The sequence below is a fragment of the Homalodisca vitripennis genome, chromosome 4 (assembly GCF_021130785.1).
Source record: "Homalodisca vitripennis isolate AUS2020 chromosome 4, UT_GWSS_2.1, whole genome shotgun sequence".
Lineage (NCBI taxonomy): Eukaryota > Metazoa > Arthropoda > Insecta > Hemiptera > Cicadellidae > Homalodisca > Homalodisca vitripennis.
The window spans coordinates 43,721,820-43,743,506 of record NC_060210.1 but is presented as its reverse complement, the minus strand read 5'-3'; the positions used below and the strand labels follow the sequence as shown (position 1 = coordinate 43,743,506).

General features: G+C 33.8%; 1 protein-coding gene and 1 non-coding gene across 2 annotated transcripts; both read right to left on the bottom strand.

Moving 5' to 3' along the window:
- Positions 1-3,403: 3,403 nt before the first annotated feature.
- LOC124359230 (nucleoplasmin-like protein) lies at positions 3,404-20,849 on the bottom strand. Its single transcript, XM_046811801.1, has 6 exons — positions 20,694-20,849; positions 13,175-13,296; positions 10,789-11,005; positions 9,976-10,076; positions 6,087-6,167; positions 3,404-3,938 (listed from the first exon to the last, which is right to left on the bottom strand). The coding sequence occupies exons 1-6, from the start codon at positions 20,713-20,715 to the stop codon at positions 3,933-3,935; spliced, it is 549 nt and encodes a 182-aa protein (XP_046667757.1). The 5' UTR covers positions 20,716-20,849; the 3' UTR covers positions 3,404-3,932.
- Positions 11,982-12,066, bottom strand: LOC124361597. The gene has a single exon (XR_006922350.1). It is a non-coding gene; the product is annotated as a small nucleolar RNA Z101 (small nucleolar RNA).
- Positions 20,850-21,687: the final 838 nt, after the last annotated feature.

Here is a 21,687-nt window from a genome sequence, read left to right as displayed (position 1 = left end):
GGACCCACTTTGTTTACACATGGGTGTTTTCCACGTTTGTCACGAGGTGACTCTCCGATAAGAAGCAATTTTCGTAACCTCTTTATTCTTTTATCAGTCACGTCATACAATCTGAAGAAGGCTTCACGGCAGACCTCTACTTTCAAATCTTTTAGAAGGACATGGTACTTAAAACCTTTACCTTCAAAACAGCAGTACCATCAATTTTTTTCTGGGTCGGTGTTGTTTGACATCAATCACACCTATCATTCTCTGCAAGTGGAGGTCCTGTTCATCTTTTGAGTGTAGGTTTGAGTACAGAGAATCATGTATGACAGCTCTGTCTACACCGTCAAACTTGTTAAAGCATTTCTTCTGACATCTGTAATCAATATAAAGTTGTAGCAATTTGTGTATTATAAAATGTAAAATTGCCTGAAAATTGAAAAGGATTCGACAACAATTTAGCCTAACTCAAGTAAATTAGCCTAGCCTTAATAAAACTCAGAGCGAGCTGTTCAGAAAAAATTTACTTTAAATGTTATAGTAAAAACATGGTAATGTAACATTATATAAATACAAGGCTGTAATTTATTTACATGTTAGTGCACTTAAGAATATTACTAACCTGCATGATGATCGAGATGATCTATGTCGATGCAGTTTACCACCATGGCCTTTATATTCTTTCCCCCCCAGCTTCAATCTTTTAATAACATTCCTCTTGTAGGTTTCTGGTTGACTTTTTCTTTTTCTTGTTTTTTCTGGTGTTTGATGTACATCAGTTTCACTCATTTTAAAAGTTAAAAGTATGCTTCACAAGGCAACACAGCATTACATTACCAAATATATCAATTAAGATATAACCTCAATAATACTAATGGAGGGAATCGGTTGTTTAGCAGGTGATTGTCAAACAGCTGATGGCAGTGGTGCCAAGTGTGCCAAGTGTTGAGTGTTAAAAGGTACTTCAGTCAGTGACTCAGGTACCTTTTTACACTCTAACAAAAATTTATCAAACCAGAAAGAGTATTTAGAAAGCTTGTTCAGGGTCCCTTTTTACACTCAAATGTAGATAGACCTCCAAACATATGAAAACCTCACTTAACTCAAAACTGACAAAAAAGTGACTTAGGTCCCTTTTAACAATCAGCGATTCAAATGTAACTGCAGTAAAAGAAAAAGATCAAGAACTGTCTGTTCTCTTTGCCAGTGCTTGCCCAAGATATTTTAAATTATGCCTAATTTGTAAATAGATTTTATGAAACAAACTTCATTAAACTCAATGATTGGAACTTATTTTATGGCACTGGTGAGAGATTTGTATTTGTTTTTCTGAAAATTGGCACATAACAATAATTTTATTTTACAATAAAATTATTATTTATTATCCTCAAAGTATGAAATATTTTGGTACCAAAAACATTATAACACTGTCAGTGGAAATCGTAAAAATAATTTGCAATATAAAATAAAATAAAGCAGTGTGCACACAGCAGTTTTTGTTGTGGTACCCAACTACATGCCAACAACTGAAGAAGATATAAATCAAGGCACCGGTCACTATGCGAGTTAATCAGGCTTGAACTACACTTTCAAGGAACAGATTATTTTTCATTTTTAACTGACCAAGTTAAAGATTGTACTTTAAACAGTTTTGAAAACTATGTTTTTATTACTATTGACTTTTTTAACCATGTAACAAAAACAAACTGGTCTGTTAACTTTAGGTTAGAGAGCAGATAGTGATACAGTAGAACCCCTCATATCTGGCCTCGGTTTTACCGCACCTCGGTTTATCCGGCCACTTCCCGGAAGCCAATATCGAAATTTATTAACCACGGCTTGCAGACGCGCAGTTGCACGCACTAGTATCCCACGACTCTTGCGTTATTTTGGTGTATCTATTTGTTTACATTTTCCTGTGTTGTCCTCAGTTGAGCTAATAGGTTTAACCTGTAAACAGTTCATTGATTATTTCCAGTGCGGTTAGTACAGTACAGTACAATTGTTTTGTTTCGTCAAGTGCTGTGTACTGTAGGTTGGTTTATCCGGCCGTATCGTTATCCGGCCAGGGGCTCGGTCCCGTGGTGGCCGGATATGAGGGGTTCTACTGTACTTGTAAGTTACAGATGTATACAATTCTTAATAAGTTACATTCCTTGTTTCATAGTTACAACCTATTTATATGAAAAAGTACTTTTTTAACTAATGTTAGCATTCAATTTTCATAATAATCTGAACAGTGAGTGCTTTGTATTCTTTACATGTATCAAATGATTCTCCTCCAATTGTAAGTACTCACTACTTATCAGAATCATCAGTACTTTATTTACTAAAAATGAAGTTTTAGGAAATCCAAAATACATTTAAAATAAACATTATTCATATTATAATTGGTTTATTTTTCAGTTTTAATTAAATTTGGAACAATTCCTATGCGAGGGGGTAAAATATTCACCAGGCTTTATTTACATAATTTATGGGTAGAGTGCATACAAATTTGAACAAATCTTACAAGTAATGTTTTTTTTTTCATAATTTTTCTCTTTTATTAACATGTTTTTCTCACTGAATCAGAAGTTTCAATGCCAAATCATAGAATGAAGCTAGTCGTGTCTAAAATCAATTGATCCAACACTCGACGTGGAAGTTGGATGACAATAGTTCAGAACTATAGGGCACATGCTTCAGTTTCCCAACGATTTTGATCCGAGCATTGTCATTGGGCAGAATACACTTTGAATAAACATACTTAGCTTATTTAACGATAGGCCAGTTTTACAGCAGTTGTACACAGCATTAATAGTATGCCATACATGGAGAAAGTCAATGTGCACTGCACCTATGCAAACTCAAAACACCATAGCAATAACTTTCCCTGCCAAAATACAGGTCCTGAGTTTTCTACTGGAGTCATGGATCTCATGTTCACAAATTATTGGCCATTGAAAAATCGTTTGTAGCAAGTCGTAGGCTTCAGTCCTTAAAACATATTTCCCAGTTAACTTAGCAGTTAGTTAACACATTTAATTTAAGCAGTCTTCCATAAACAATTTTATAATACTGTATTGCTCCACAGACATGTGCCCCTGTTGCTCAAATATGCTACTATAGTACATATGTCTTGAACCAGAGATTATATTGTTTTTTCATCAATTTTTAAAGAATCACCACAAAAACTCTTAATCATTAATTTTTTCTAGAACATAATACATTTAACTCACAATAAACTAACAATTTGAATATCTGACTTTTGTGTAACTCTATAAGTTTATAAATAACAGATAGGTGAACTGGGCTTTGCTCTGAGATGGAAATTATCCAAAGAACTCTTAGATTTAAGAGTCCTGTCAATAGACTTCTTAATCTCTAATGGAAAATAAAATATTTAAAATAAGGGTGTTTAAAAAAAGTCACACACTTACTACAAATACTTGTTATTGGCTTAAAATGAAAGTATGATATGAAAAATACAATTTACAGATGCCCTCTGGACCACTTTTGCCAGAGATGCTGGCATGATTTTAACAACAACTAAGTTAATTACACTAAAGGAACATATAGTTTCGTAATGAAATCATTGTGTCCAAAAAAAGCAACAGTTAATTTTCTTTAAGCACGAACTTTAACACTTGAAAAAGACGAAACACAAATATTTTCAATTTATTAATAAAAAATACTCATTGAATTAAAAAATCCTTTTGGGAATGTTTATTTAGTTCACTGTTAGTAAACTTGGTTTACTTTCTTAACATGTTATTAAAATCGTCAATTAAGGTACTGGCTCATAATGAGATTGTAATGGTCCAACACAACACAGTGAAGATTTTCACAAAATCCACAAACACTTGATGGTGGTTGAAAAAACTAAAGATATTCGTGGATGAATTGATGCGATCTTCAGTACAATGTTGTTTGTGGTTTGAAGTGAGTTGAATTGGGCTCTAAAACTATTTCTGAAACACAAAAAACATAACATTACTAATTTTTCAAATTTAACTGTTTCTTCATAACTCAATTCCTATAAAGGTTACTTAGTAGCCTAATGTGTATGTAGGAAGGATGGTGAAGTTATATTTATTCTTTCTCAATTATTATTTTTTGTAATGTTTGTAAAGTTAATAAAAAGCGGCTTTTGAAGATTTAGCACATTGCTTTTGAAAAGTTTCATGTTCACATGAAATTGTAAATAATACTTAATTACATAAATGTTATACATATCACTACAGTGACATTGACATATGAGAATATGTAGTACATATAACACCCACATTTTTTACGAAGATTCAGTAATCAATGTAGTTTTTGCACGAAATTCATCTAAAACTTTCAAAGATATTATTATTATGCAAGATTATCCCAAATATCTTATTCACTATTCAATAAAATAGGCTAAGTATGAAAACTGTAGTTTTTTTATAATTTATAAAATACAGGGTGACGCAAAAGTCACTGGACAGTTGGTTAAAACAAGACTAGATTTATTTGACATTATTTTTTATTACAAACAATACTTAACAATTATTTTTTATATTCAAATCGTTTTCCGTCTTCATTAATACATCTTTGAAGTCTTTCTGGAATACTGTTACATACCCTACGGCATAGTGTGGGATCTTTGTCCAAATCATAAAATCATGTCGTCATGTATGTAGTCTGTCTTTCAGTTCGTCAATAGTATGAGGCTTTCGAGAATAAACAGAGTCCTTGACTACTCCCCATAGGAAAAATCTAAAGTGTATTCCCCATTCATTAACAACTGCAGTAGCACCACTTTTATAAAATGTTTTTAACGTGAAAATCCTTTCTTCTTTCGTTAACATTATGACTAATGTTTAACAAAAATTCTATTAGAAAAATAATAATTCGGGAACTACAGCTTTAAACACGTATCACAGATGAACTCACTAGTTCGATTGTTGTGTGTTTCATTGCATTGTATTGCCAACTTAAAAAGGCATAATTACCAACATTTAGTAATACCAACATCACAGACAAAAACTATTGTACTACGTCTTGCTGTTATTTTTTTCTTCTTTTAACCAACTGTCCAGTCACTTTTGCGCCACGTATAACTTTCCCAGTAGTAATAACATCTCTTACCCATAAGTCTGGGTAAGTCAGCCAGATATACAATTATCCTTAACTACTCACAAGGCTTAGATCGTCCTAGCTAGTGCAGAGCCACTATAGCACATAAGCTTAACTCTAAAGTGGCAACCATCAAATTTATGACGATCCTGTACTATTTTACTTTAACTAATGATTTAATGTATAAGGCTATGTTACACCCTACACATATATCCATGAAAAGGTGAGATTCTGATATATACAACATAACTGACTGTTCTTTATTTGGCTACGAATAGAAGTCAAGATTACAGCAGTTGACCAGGTACATCAACAAAATTCAGCAACTTTGAAGATTTTACAGGAGTTATTTTTTTAAGAAACTTCTGAGTAGCATAACTGAAAAGTTCCAATTTATGGAGCAACTATGACGAATTGAGTGTTTTTAAATAGCGGTTATAGTTTTAATGTAACAGATTTTTGAAATTGTCTTATCTGGATAGCTACAAACAAACAAAAGTATGAACAACCAGAAAACCAACTAATATCAATGTATTTGTACATAAGAATTTTTTTAGTAATGTTATTCATACCAAACACGAAATCCTATCATCTGTGTAATATTGTTTGATTACCTTTATAATCATTATCACTATTTTGTAGGTTTTTGGATTATGTATCATGTGATGCAAAAACTCAAAACAAAAAAGAAAACAAAGCAAAAATCAGATCGGGTTGTTGACGGTTTAGTACATATGTTGACATAATAAAAGAGTAATATCACATTATATTATTATAATGCTTAATTTTAATTGTAAAATCATATTATTCATTATAATTATATTTCTATTTCTTTTTAATTTAATGTAAACTAGTTTGTTTTTTTTCTGCCTTGATATATACCACAAACAACATGTACAAACATTTGTATAAAAACCCATAATTTAAATATATTCCCCCCATAATGTACACACCAATTTAGCTCTAGAATTACCTATACATAGTCAAATAAGGAATAATTTGATTACACTTACCTCATCTTCAGCTTTTATTTTTTTGGCCTTTGGTTTTGAATTTGACGCCTGTTGTGGTAATTTTCTTTTCTTATCTTCGATCTGAAATTAATTTTAACCATTAATACTTAAAACTATTACATTACTTTATCACCTACAGAGTGCAGCTACATTAACTTGTAGGGGTTTCATTATTGAACCAGGTTAATAATCATGGTTGCATCAGCTAGGTCACAATATAAATTCTGTCATAACCTAACAGACACCTTTTTAACAAACCTTGTGTATTACATCTATGCTGGTTTTACTGATTACGTACATCACAATGTGCCAGCATGCCAACAGGCTACTGGTTAGTCAATGGACAAAACAAGCAGATACCCACAAAACCAAAAGGATTAACTTTGTTATAGACATTCACAAAAAAATATTAGCTGTCAATACCAAATATTCTTCTCTGATAATGACAACTCTCAATAAACATTTTCATAAACAGAATTCCCTGCTTTATCAAGTGTGCAACAATTAAACCTTTGAAATATAAGCCATTCTGAGTGAAATGCCGGCGATTTTCACAAGGCATCAATAAAAAATCCCAGCATCGTTACCCACTTTTTCAGAACATTTTTTCATTTACTTTATTCAATTATTTTACATTATTTTAATTTGGCATGAAATATACTAAATTATAATAACTGTGGAATATATGTGTGTGTGTGTGTGTGTGTGTGTGTACGAATAACATAAAAAATAAGAAATCTAAAATATTTTTTTCCAAATAAAACAGATTTGGAAAAAAGATACATCAAACTGTATATTTACTGCTGATTTACATATAGAAACAAAGCAAGTTAAAACGCAATGATTATACGTTCCATCCATAATCAGTAGGAGGAAAAACAACTGTAATGGTTCTTTGAAGTTTATTTTTGACGATGCAAGGATTTTTAAGGAAACAGGATTTTCTCGGACATTTGCCATCGTTCAGTGAAACAAAAAATCAGTAACACTACGTTTCATTGTCAAATAAGTAACACAGTTGAAGGTGGTTGGTAGACAAATGCATATATTGTAATGTGACTTATATTCTGTAGTTCAGTTTTAATGATTAATGTTGTGTATAGTTTTTTGTGCATGTATTAGAGAGTGAAGTTGACACACAACATAGTGGTTGTGATTCCTGAATAGGCGTTTCACAATGCTTTGGCATGATTTGCTTATTTAAACCTAGTTTGTAATTATGTATTAGGTTAGTTATTTACCTGAAGAAGAGATCAGATTACACATCTCGAAAAGTAGTGTTACTGATTTTTTGTTTCACTGAACAATGGCAAATGTCCGGAAAAATCCTGTATATGGTCGTATTTTATTTCATTTTTTTATTTATTAATTAGTGAAAGTTCATATAATTCGACACTGGGATTTTAAGAAGTTTTTAGACATATGTAAATACAAACATTGGGATCGAAAAGTTAATACCCAGTACTTGTTCACGATTGTGCAACAAATTGGGCAGAAACTTCCTAAATGCCATACTCATTTATATGGAGAAAAAACTACGATAACTTTTGCACTTTTGATGCAAAAATCTCTAATCCTACCACTTACGTTTATTATTATTACAGGGTGGCCACTCTAAATCTCATTCCAAATTCCCGGTTTTCCCCAGTTTTCCAATTCTCTAGTCCATTTTCAAATCAAATGAACAACTGTGATACTGTACTTTATCCTTACACCAAGTGGAAAGATTCAAGGGTTTACCATCTCACAGCTGAATTTGTAGGAAATGCGACAAAGCTGCAGTGGTCTAACAAATTCCGTTGCTAGGAATAAAGCAAGAAATTAGGTGAAGATTCATCTCTACCACCTATTGTATGTAAGCTTCTTCATGTGTCATTCATGTTTCAACATAACATTGTATTTACTTTCTTACTGTGATGTTTGAAAAATACATGTAAACAAACTAGAAAAATTAAGAAAACAAACAATTATCAACACAAAGATACAGTGGGGTCAGAGGTTGCAGTACACGAACTTTAGGTACGAGGAAACGAACAGAACACAAGGTCAGTCTGAATTTGCAGATTCAGAGAAATAAATATACAGTACAACCCCGATAAGTCGGCCCCCGTTAACCCGGAAGTCCGGCTAACCCGGACCGATTTTCAATTAAATAATTAAAAAATCAGACAAACATTTCAATAATAAAAACATAATATTTTTTAGTGGTATATAGTATCCGTGAATCTATGTTGCATCAGTATTTGATGGGACTGTAAGACAGTGAGTGTGTGACTCAAGGCACACGGCGGCCAAGTGGCGGTCATTGTCCCGGATTCTCGGAAACAATAACAGACGCGTATTTCTCCAAATCTGCTACCGCCACGCCTGGCCCCTCAGTACCGTTCCTACCTCGCTCCAGAGGTCATGGAGATGCAGTGACTAAACTAAACGAACTAATGGTTTATTTTGAGCGGCAGGCAGAAACATCGCCGGCTGAATTGTTCATGTTGAAGAGACTGCGGGATCGCACAGCACGCAAGCGGCAGACGACATTGGCACAACCAAAGCTGACTGAGTTTTTTACCAGGAAATGAACAGTTATAAATGTACTGTAAGGATTAATAATAATTAAATGTGCATATGTTTGATGTTTTTACAATTATAATGGAGTTTATCTATAAGTATACCGTATTTTATTAATTTTTACCTAATTCTCCGGCTAACCCGGACTTTTGTTAACCCGGATCGGCCGCGGTCCCGATTAATCCGACTTATCGAGGTTCCACTGTATTTTTAAAACTAACTCACATCCTCTAACTTCTTTTAAATAACAGAATTGGTAGATTATAAAATGAGCTTCCAGTATATATTTCAATTACGTAAAAATGTATGGATATATATTTATGAAGGGTTGGTGGCAGTCCTGGTTACAGTCCCACGTATCATTGTTACGAATATATTGTCAGTCTATATAAGAAGAATGCATCAGAAAGTTATCTGCTACAGAAATTACCAAAGTGTAGTTAATTCACAGCCTGTAGACATCAGTTCTTCCATAGTTGCCTCCAGAACACAAGCACAATCAATTATATCAATTTCTGACTCTTTAATATCTTACAAGAACAGAATTAAAACACGACTACAAAGTAAATAAATACAAGAAAGGATATGGTTCAAGTAACGTGTTTGTTAGATTGTGCTTCTAGATATTCTTCCGTCATCAGTAAAAAATATTATAAACTACAGTATTTGGGGCTGAATTTAAGCGTTGATTGCACAGAATTTGGAAAGGTATACTGGGCCCTATATAATAAACTATGAGGTACGTGGACCTTTTCTGGAAGGCAAGGACTTAAAAAGTACACTGCCAGTACCTATACGGAGCAGAGACGCCAGCTTTGAAAAATGAAACTAATTTTATCTACGGAGGTAATTGACGTCTTCACCTGGAGACTGATGATGGAGAAGGGTGGGCTAAAAACCTCTAGCTAATCAACCCAAAAGCAACAGGTGAACCAGCAACCAGTAAACAAAACAGCTGAACTAGCAATGAGGTTATCAAACTAGCCAACGCAGAACACAAAACCAGCTGTGGCCGAGAACAGGAAAAAAGTCAGCACCGCTACTGGCCCGACCACCGGCCAACAAAATAAAAGTGGCACAATACAATACTGTTACATATAGTTTGATTCACACCTCACAATGGCATCTCAGATGTCAAAAAAGGCCTTGTGTAAGAAATTAAAAATTATTTGATAATTGTGTTTCTTTTAAAAGAAATAACAAAAATTAAGTTTGTTTAAGCACCTAATACTGAAATTAATACTTTTTATTTATATTTAATCAATAATCACATATTCATAGACCACCATCTCACTATTTAAAATACAGAAATAATATAACTTACACTATTTCTGTCTGGAATATCATCCAAATCATCCATGTCCTCTTCTTCCAGTTCATCCTCCAACTCATCATCTTCATCATCCTCCCCAACCATTTCTCCCGCTGTAAAATCAACGCTCAATCAGACTGACAAAATAGTACATTAAAAGCTTTATGAACAATTATATTTCAATGCAATACATCTTTTTACACAAGTCTGTGGAATTCCAAAAAGCATTTAGTCAAATAGGTGGTCAGTAAAACAATAAAAAGTCTGCACTATATGGACGTCAGGTCAGGGGTTGACACCATATTTAAGTATAATACGGAATTGATAGAAAAAAAAAGAAAAATAATTCAGATTTATTATAAAATCAACAGAATTTATACTAGTTTACTTAGAAGTGTTAAAGTAACTACTTTCAAAATAAAACTTACAAAAGATAGATCTTGGTTACAGATATGAGGAGACTCTAATTAAATGCCTGTTACAATATAAAATATACAGACCAAATGCATTATAGTCGTATAGCGAGACCCAAAAGAAAAAAAATAGTGTAGCAAACCTGACTACTATTGCTATAACTTTCAAAACTTTTGAAGAACAATTGCCAGTTTTGTTAAGGAAGAGATGAATCTTTCGTACATAAATTTGTAAACAAACTATGAATTTATTAAATAAATCAGATCGACCATAATTTGATGCAAATGAATATATCAGACAGTTTTTGTAAGGTTAGTTTGTAGTTCAATAAAATAAGTATTTTGTTTTTATAGGACAAATTTTGGAACATATATTAATGATACTGTGGTAGTACAATAAAAGAAAACTTACACCCTACAGAATGATTGCCAAGAAGGTGGATAGGACCATTGCCCTGTATCAACTTGAATGTGACTGGGGGGTCAGGGAACAGCAAGTCCAATACTGCCTGGCTTTGTGCTCCTCCTTTGAGTACTGCAATTGGGAATTTGATATCTGACTTGTATCCCATGGCTTCAGCTTGAACCACATTCACTTCACCGTCTGCTGTTTTAGGTCCTAGTACTGCCTGCAAAAACATGTATCTTACATTATAATTGAATCTAACAAATTTATTACTAATACAATTAAAATTAATTTTAACTCAGATTTGAATTTGCATCAGGAAACTCAGTCGCAAATTACCCAAATAAACATCATTGTCAAGTTCTTTATAGCTCTATGGTCAATTTGTCAACAAAATAAATAAAATATTGAGTGCCAATTGTTACTTTAATAACAGATATGATAAAATAACCACTTTCAAGTCAGCTTGAACCAAATTCACTTCATAATCTGCTATTTTTAGGTCTTAGTACTGCCTGCACAAACATGCATCTTACATTATAATTGAATCTCTAACAAATTTATTACTAATACTAATACAATTAACATTAATCCTTGACTCAGATTTCAATTTTCATCAGGACAATCAGTCGCAAATTACCCAAATAAACATCATTGTCAAGTTCTTTATAGCTCTAATGGTCATTTGAGTAACAAAATAAATTTAAAAGTATTGAGCTCCAATTATTACAGTTGTTAATAACAGACCAGATAAACATAAAATAGCCACTTTCAAATCAAAAGACATCTTGAAAGTTGGTTGTAAAGAAGTCATAAAAATGTAACAAATAAACATTGGATTTAACATCTATTACACACAATTTACAAAAGTTTAATTTGTAAACCTTCTCTGTTAATTTCAGGGGAAAAAGCTACGTTCTCTGTGATTTTACAATCGTAAATTGATTCTCTGCTCCTAAATTATAATGAAAATCACATTTGTTGTAATTAAAAACACACATGTATTTATAAATTTTAATGTAAATATTAATCTGTGTTAGTTATGTGCAAAAACCTAATTATTATGTGTCTGAAATAGATCTTGAAATCAAATGCGGAGTTGCAATATGAGTTTTTTATTGGGTTGATTAGACTAAATAAATAATAATGGTATTATTGAATTTACAAGACACCTACTAGTGGTGTAGTTTCATATTTGTTACTTAGCTCAGTTAAAATATTAAAATATCAACAAAACATTGATTCAGACGCAAATTACCCATGTTAAAACATCATTGCTAAGTAATAATACTTTGACTTTTCAATAACCTTATGATTTAATAATATTTAATTTATGATCAAACAACATAAGCAAAAGTACTTCATGGTAGGCTAGTATCCACTTAGGCATACAAAATACAATTTTGAACCTTCCAGGAAATAAATTAGATAAAAACCAGTGCAAGGGCTGGAGTCTAAAAGAAATCCGAGAAAGATTTCATGATCAATTCCTATGTGACTAATCATTTACTGTTACCACTGGTAATAGAAATATTATAACTGAGAAAGTTGTAATTATAATACATTCACACAGTAATATATGCAAAGTTGCAATCATAGTTGTGTGTTCCAGATGTCATAACACATCTTTTAACACTTTCAATGATGTGGCATTGACGATTCTTATGTAGATAAAGTGTAACCATCGATGATTTATGTTTAATATTACATTGTTATTCTAGAAATTTAAACGTACTGTCATCAATAGGTTAAATCTATCGACATACAGGAGTTCATTTTTTTCTGAATTATGATTGGCTATTTATTTCCGAGAGCTGGCATAGTGATCACAAGAAGTGTGAGTTATGTTTTTTTGCAAACATTAACTTTTTAATGCAAACACAAGCTTAAAAAAAAACCGACTTGGAGTGTTAAATAAATCACACTCTCTAACAACAACTTGCCATTAACCACACAGGACCGATCTTCATTCACAGTTTCTTGTATCACACGTGTAAATTACTATGTTTGAGATTAATTAACTCATGGTTCAACAAGTTGTCAAATCATTTCTTGCTTTCAAAAATGCTTAGAGAAAACAAAAATTGTTTTAGAAACTACTTCCCTTCCCCCTCTGGTTCTACACATTCCTCTGGTATCTATACTCATACCATCTAACTATTTCTAGCCAAAAGTTAAATTCTTGACTTGGCTCCAATAGAAAACATTGTTATCCCCATTACTTAAAATGACTACTTGACAAATATCAAAACTTTAAATGTGGCTTGACTTAGTTTGCAATTTTGTTAAACATCTACATAACAATTTGGACCTTCATATGGAAATGTAGAGCACTACCGAAGTTTCAAATGAAGTAAACACACAATGTTTGTAACACATTAAGAAGCTTTACCTGTTTAACAACAAGAGTGTGCTCTCCCCTTAGGGCATGAGAATCATTAGCATCCCCACCACCTGGAGACTTCATGTCTGGATCCCAAATTTCTGTTGGGTGTTCCTTGCTCAGAGTGAGACCTGTAACAAATAAGATTGTAATTATAATTGTTTACTTGGATCCAGCATAATACAGTAATAATTAGCACCAAACTTTTTAAACACAAACTAGTTCTGGCATCTCTGAATGTTTCATATGCCCATCTCACAACACTGGCACTCTTTTGACCTTAGCTTTTTATAAGTGCAGTGGATTATTTTAATTAATACAGTAGAGTCCCGATAGTTCGAGTCTCGATTAGTCCGAGGTTCCGTTTTAAATCCGAGCCAACACATGTAAAAAAAATCAAATGTGATATTGACATATTTGTACAACACACCCGAGCGCATGTCTGTAAAACTGAGTGCTAGGCTACTTGGAGAAGCCGGCAGCCTGGCTCATCAGTGCCACTTAATTTGCAACGCCCCACCCCCACCCTATTATCAAGGCCACGGAACATTGCGCCCCGTATTGTCTAAAAATAAATCAGTCCGTTGCTCATCACGTTCGACTGCGGTACGGTTGTTCTAGATTACGATCGCAGTGCGCTTACCCGTCTGTTATTTGCAACGTACAGTACTTGTCTAAATATTAAGTTTTAGTAAAAAAGTATTTTCTGAAGTGTTTATGTGTTCATTGTACAGTGATCTATGAGTTCAAAAAAAAGAAAGTTTTTACCGATAAAAACAAAACTAGAAGCTCTTAAAAGACTTGATAAAGGTGAAACGTTAAAAAAAATTAGCTACCGAGTACGGAGTTGGTGAAGTGACAGTTGGTGACTGGCGAAGGAATCGCGATAAAATTGAAAAGTTTGCATCAGAAAAGTGCTCGGAAAAGTGTACTAATGAGCGGAAGTCTATGAAGAAAGCAGAGTATGAAAAAAACTAGCGAGCCCCCTATTTTTATGGTTTTGTCAACAAAGAAACAAAGGTTGTCCTATTTCCGGACCTATTTTACAGGAAAAGGCATTGTACTTTCGCAATGAAATCAATGAACGGTGAGGAAGATTTTACGGCAAGTGTAGGATGGCTTGACCATTGGAAAAAAAGGTTATGGTGTGAGTCAGTTAGAAATTTGTGGGGAGAAACTCTCGGCGGATTCCGAGGCAGTTGTTCAGTTCTGTGAAAAGTTAAAAAATATTATTAAAGTGAAAATTTAACACCTGATCAGATTTACAACTGTGATGAAACTGGTTTGAATTTTAAAACTTTGCCATCAAAATCTCTAGCTTCACGGGAGGAAAAGTTGCTCCGGTTCCACAAAAAAAGCAAAGAGAGACTGACTGTGCTAGCCGCTTCAAACGCGTCGTGAAGCCATAAATTAAAAACTAACTGTCATTGGCAAGGTCTGCTAAGGCTCGTGCGTTTAAAATCATGTCTATTTCACCGCTTCCAGCAACTTTATACAAACCAAAAAAAAACGCATGGATGGACAAATAAATTTTTGAAAACTTGTTTTTTAGTGAATTTGTTCCTGAAACCAAAAACTTGTTGAAGAAAGCAACCTACCCTCTAAAGCCATCTTAACACTTGATAACGCAGGATCACACCCAGATGAAGGGGAAACTGCAATGCGATGGCATACGCACGATGTTTTTGCCACCAAACGTGACCAGCCTCATTCAGCCTATGGACCAAGGCGTACTTGAAACTTTGAAAAAAAAGTACAGACGCCGTTTGTTACAATCAATGTTTCAAAACAATTGAAGGAGAGGCAACCATAAAGATTTCCTGAAAGAGTCGCAATCAAATTTATTGGATCGCTGAAGCTTGGAGCGAAATTAAACCAGAAACAATCCAGAAATCATGGAAGAAAATCGGAGTGTGTAAAATTGAAAATGATGATGAAGATGACGATCTACCGTTAATAAATTTAATAAACAGACTTCCTGGTTGCAATGGGACAAAATCAAACTGATATTGGAGAGTGGATGAGTAGGGACGAACAGTTAGAGACAACAGACGACACCATAGTTGAGATGGTCACAGGCATGACAGCTGACGGGTGTGAAAAAGAAGGTGTGCAGGAGACAGACCCGGCAATGACTCACAGCGACGGCTACGCGGCACTGGATGCGGCCCTGCGCTACGTAGAGCAGCAAGCAAAGGCGACAGCGGCAGACACGTTATTGCTTCGGCGGTGGAGAGACATTGCTGCCCGCAAACGCTGCAGTGTGGTGAAACAAAAAAACTCTAGACAGTTTTTTAAAGTAAAGATTGCATCTTTGGACCTCTGTAAGTAATTTCTTAATGCTGGTATTTGTAATAAAAGCATATTTCTTTTGTTTGCCTTCAGTTCTAATTATAACCCAATTTTTTCTCAAAGTGTTCCGTATAATTCGAGTTCTTCACAATTCGAGGTACATTCGGTCCCATTCACCTCGGATTACCGGGACTCTACTGTACCTAAGAAATCATATGTTCTTTCTCACCCATATCTGTACTAATTGTTTGCTTCTTTATTGTATTGCCTCTACTGAATATAACAAACCAAAAATATTAAGATACTGGGATTTGAGAATTATGTTGACATGTCAAGTTTACTCTGAGAAATGGTGACAGTACGGATAGATGAATGCTCTTCAGTATCAAATGTATTCTAAAATGTTTGGTATTGTAAAATCTCTCTGTCCCTATCTATTAATGACGGTTTAACCGTTCGTACGCGTTAAGCGGTATATATCGCCGATCGTAATTTCCCCATAGCGCACTAAGCGGTATAATTCGCAGTATCTCTTAACAATGTATTATAAACATTTAAGTTCCACGAAATGCCGTCAGAATGTGCATGAGTGCTTCTTTTGGCTTCCATTGTGATATTGGTGGAGCGTAACACATCAAAACAGCTGTCGTCAGTCACAACATCTGATTTTTGTTGGCCGTGACCGCCTGTGCGGGCACTCGGCCTGCCGTCTCTACGCTCGGAGCGGGTAAACTCGCTCTTGAAAACAACAGCTGAACGTGCATTGTTTGTTTAGTAACCTAACAGTGGAAAGACTCACTTTATGAAAAAAAAGGAATAGCTGGTGCGTCGTGTGTTTGAAGAGAGGACTGAGGAAAGAAACCATTTATCTTTGCAAGACATGCAATGCCAAGCCTGCTGTTCATCCGGATGACTGTTTTGAAGTCTACCACAGTCAAGCTCAATTCTAACTGTGCAATTTTCTAACTGTTTTGTGCCTTCTAATTTAATTTTTAACAGTGTACCAAATCCAAATTATTATGTTTTAAACTAATATGTATCAAGTCTTAAAAAATTAAACAAAAAAAATTTTTAATTACTTACTTGAAAACTTTTATTATATATTTATGTAAATAATAAAAATAATTTTTTAACATAACATGTGTTTTTATATAGTATTTAACCAATATGTTCAATAAAAAAAAATAAACTTTAGAAAAAATAAAAAATATTATTTAGCGTACCAAGGGTTGTTTCCAGGTTAAATGATAAAGATACGGGTAACATACAATGGTCATTATTTGTATGTTGCTCCGTTTCCAAATTGACAAAATAACTAAATTTGAGCTAAGCCTAATCATTCACCTGTTATCTGGCTTAAATCATTAATTTTAACGTGAAAAATCAATGTAATTTCGGATACGTAAGTGTTTTGTGGCCTAACCATATTAGATAGGACAAAAATCCACAAGACCTGATTTGTAGATCATATTATTTCCTATTTCACAAAAATATTTTAATTTGAGCTATGGCCAACAGTTTGGCTGATCAGGCCCACAAACAAATTATCAAATAAAAAATGATGCCGCTGTCAGGTCTGCAAACAAAATTATGAAGTAAAAAATTAAACTTTTTAATTAAACTAACTAATTAAAAGCTTACTCTCTTATGGTTACAGTATTTTTATGTACAGTACTGTTTAGAGTAGCCTATATCAAGGGCAGCATTAGTAGGCCTACATAAAGGATACTGTTTCAGGTTGCCCTTCTATTTGTGGATTCTCTGATGTAACACCTGCTGATTCTGCTTAAACGATGGGGAGACAAAGCTGCTCGTAAACAATGTGAAGAAATGGTCCAGAAAAAAATAATCGCTTGAATCGCTTGTACAGATGGGCCAAGTGTTCTGAGCTTGCGGCCAACTCTACTAGCCATCCACTAAACATTAACCTCGCCTACACGCTACCATTCTGTGATTGATTAAAAATACTGACCTATCAGAACACCTTTTATTCGAATATGACCACAAGACAACTAAATAAATCAGTAAATAATCCAGTTCTTGATCTTAGGTCACGAGAATACTGAAGGACAGACTCAAGGGAAAGCCAAATGATCTTTGAAGAGACATAACTAGTCTCCTTTGGTACTACTAATAAAATAGTACGATAACCTAATCTAAACCTACTTAAATGCCTAATAAGAAATAGTAGAAAGACAAAGTAGTCTTCTTCTCACCGACATCGCTTCCTTTTGGGAAGCAGAAAACAAGAAGATCGTCACAATGACATGTAATTCTCACAGTGAGGTAAATGTCTACTTTTTTTAATTAATAAAATGTAGTTTTTCAGGTCTCCAGTGTGAAAGACTGAGCCCCAAAAGTGTGGCCTCCGGATAATACAAAAGTATAGGGAAACTGGTTGGTATACAAATTCTTTCACCAAAAATTCTGACGTAAATGTTGACAAGCTTCATATCCCTTCCCCCACCCAGAAACTCCTCTGGGTCGTCTGATTCCTCTCAGTCCCCTAAATCGATGGAAGAAAGGTATAAATATCCTGTGCAAGATTTAGGGTATTAAAACACTATAAAAATTTGTTTACAAAATATGGTTTGTGAGCACCAAAAATTTTGTTCTTGAAATAAAGTAAATTATTTTAAGAAATTAATTAAAGTAGTTTCAAACTGTTTTGGGTAACGCTGCTAAAGTAACCAATTTCCATTAAATGATGTTTTCTATATACCTTATACAGATAATAATGTGAAATGCCTACAGTACACATTTATGTTCAGTTCCCAACCTTAACCCTTTGGGGATCGTATTGTTTTGGCGCGTGAGCACAAATTAATTGACGGTCAGCGGCCGCACGAACAGCAATGGTGCGCCACATTGTATCGCTCGCTATTGTATACTAGGAAATTCAGCTGTGAAAGCATTCCTTCAGATGGAACATGGGCCTGCTGGGGTATCCATGATGTAGGAACAATAATACGCGAGCAAGGTTCCGGGGTGGCAGGGATGATGTCTAAATCATAGTCTAAATAAAGCGGCTCGGGCGAAGCGATTATAACATCCGGGCCATTGTCTAGACTAAACCCGCCAACATGTACGTCTGCGTCATTTAGTTCTGTGTAACTAACCTCAAAAGTATTATAATAACAACTGAGGAAAACACCCAATCAGAAGCGCTAAAAAGCTGAGAGTAAACTCATATGAATGATTTTTCAACTTCGACATACAACTGCGATCTGTAGGATATTTATAAAACTTTGAAAACTCTAAACGTAGACCGTTGTTAAACACTAGTTGACAAGTGAAGACGATCGCCCAATCTATCAGACATTAATAGAACTATTTGGAGGGAAACTTAAAAGCAGATCGTTTTTGTGACCTGAGCTCGTCATCGTGCCGTTAGACCCAGCCGCTGCGTGACAAGCCCAGCTCGTCAGTGATCCGCAATGGGTTAAATTATAAAGATCAAATCTTTGTGATCATTTTGGCAAGTGCAAGTAAAAATTGTTTTGCTAGGCTTTAGGTTGCAGTATAATAAGCATCCAACACTCAAGTGATCAATATTCATGAGTAAAGCATCTTCGATACAACTACTATAACCAAATTACGTTATAGGTATTTCTAATAACAGCATAAAAGGTAATAATGTTATGGTGGATAAAAAGCAATCTAGGATATGTGTATTTACAAAATATAACAAACAAAATAATATAACAATTCAACAATCTTGGAGTAATTGGAAAGTTTTAAAATAGGCTAGGCATGGTAATAAATGTTATTAATACAACACTTGTCCATTCTAATTTATTTGGACTAAATCACAATCTAAATCATGTACAGCATGATCTGAGGTCAGGAAAATACCAATCAGAAATGCCCCTGGCCAACAATACGGGCTAAGGTGGTGCCCTTTGAAGTTCAAGCACAGATCACCTAAGCACTAGTTAAGGTTATATTTAACTTGTTATATTTCTAATACGTATGTACAACAGCTGACAATGATTATGACTAACTATTAAGTAATTACCTACATTGGATCAGGTGGTAACATAGGCCTATTATCAGACTACAGGAATTTAATAACTCTACGTATTATTTTGTAATAAGTATTAACAAATAACAGCATTTCCCGCCTCTGGCAGCCATTACAAAAATACCATACACATGATTTAACTTTGTTTCAATTATATTTCGTAACAATAACTTTGAACTGAATTAGGCTACATTACTTTTAAAATTTATATAGTGAACTTTTATTTTTTTGAAAGAAATATACCTTTAGATTAAATAGCAAATAATAACTTTGATTATACTATGTTTGAGCAGCGTAAGTTAGTACTTACAATTTCTTAACAGTTTAAATGTCTGACAGCAATTAAATCATTCTAACTTATAATTCAATCAATCGAGTATTGGACATTTAAAGTGGAACCAGGTTTTGGAACAGTCAGCACACATGTATTAGAATTTGATTACGATTTTATACATAAAGGCTATATTTTGACAATTAGGCCTACATTGGGATTGAAATAGTCACTATAACCTATTCCTAGCCTTCTGTATGTGAATTAGCATTTAAACAGCCTGTAATGTAAAACTCACGATGATCCTCCTGTCTACCATCCTCGTGAGTTCAAAACCTGTTGTAAAATGGTGAATGCTGTATATAAATAAATATAAATGGTACCAAAAGTACATTAAGCCCCAGCCTCATTTTTCAATATACCTTCCAATCATGCTGACATTAAATACTTATAGTAATTCATTTTGTTATCATCATCACTTTCCTTTAGTGAACATGAGAAATTTTATTGCTGTCTACTAGGATATAGGGTATATGACAAATTACTAGCCCAGGAAAAGTTTACAGCTAAGCCTACAACTACTTATTAAATCAAAATGTTCAAAAATATTGTACATTATTTGACACCTCTATATTTAAGACACCTAAAATAAAAGTTGTTCCAACTTCTAGTCCTTCAAAATGTACTGTTACCAAGATGTTGAAATTAAATTACAGCAGTACTCGAACGAAATATAGCAGAACAACTACTTTATCAAATGGAACCAAATAGAACATTGTGTGGGAAATATTAAAATTAGTTTGAGGCCATTTTCCACAAGTGCAAGTAAGCAAAGTATATGTAAGCAATTGAAGATTTTATGTTATATGTTCAAATTTCCGCAACAACTGACATAATAAAAGTTTAGACATAAACATACAAATATACAGTCTCATATTTACCCCAAAAATAATCTTCAGTCATGATGATTCAAATATATAAGTCGGATAACAAGAGCAGCGACAAATAATCCAATCTTCTCACAACAAGGCGGCAAAATGGCGAGAGAACAAGATCCCGGCTTCCAGAAAGAATGAGCAGTTTGGCTCTCTTTCCTGTTCAGTATTACTTGCCGGAAACAGGAGTGAAAACACACCAAAAAAGTTTCAAACGATCAAAAAATAAAATTTTGCAGACTTGACTATAATAGCAGCGTTCGGAATTCCGTCACTTATTTAAAACCAGTAAAACTGAATGAACCAGAACATTTAAAAAAGTAAATTTATTATTGCCATACAATATATAGTTAATTATACTTAGTAATACTTTCATTGGTTCAAATATTAATTATTAGTTATACATGTAAGACTCATTGGTTTTCCTTAAAGGAATCTATATTTGTCTTATGTTAAAACTTACAGTTATTTTTTACTTAAAAATTGATTAAATATGCATAATTTTATTTTTATCTGCACGTGACCAACGCTAATTCACGATAAATTTATACCAATTACCACAGTTAGCTGGAAATAAAATTGTAACTACTTGTTAAATTGTCAGCAACCTAAAAAGGAACAAGACAGAAGATACCGCTAGAAGAGGAACGTGTTGACACAAAGGATGCAGGTGACCAAAATATTGATCCCTTCAATCTAGGGCTATTCGGAAATTAAAGTGCATTAAGAAGTAAAACAGTACACGTAACTTTTACAGCTTTTAATGGTATGCATTGTACCATAGAGTAGAATTTTTAGCTTCAATTAAACCATGAATAGGCCCCTATGTTGGAATCAGGCAAAGACTTGGGTCTAGTACTTCAGTAATATTTCAGAGCATAACTAATAGTCAACGGATCCTGCGTTGCCTGATTCGGAACTGAGGTCGATGAAAGTCCGTCTCAATTTTTTGTTTAATCAGTGGTGTATTACATTTCACCTACCATTACCTACCCCGCCA

Coding starts and splice junctions, on each gene's coding strand:
- LOC124359230 (XM_046811801.1), bottom strand. CDS start 20,715: ATGACTGAAGATTATTTTTGGG. Junction 10,077..10,788: donor TGGCAATCATTCTGTAGGGT/GTAAGTTTTCTT, acceptor TTGATTTTACAG/CGGGAGAAATGGTTGGGGAG. Junction 6,168..9,975: donor ATATTCCAGACAGAAATAGT/GTAAGTTATATT, acceptor AATTAATTTCAG/ATCGAAGATAAGAAAAGAAA.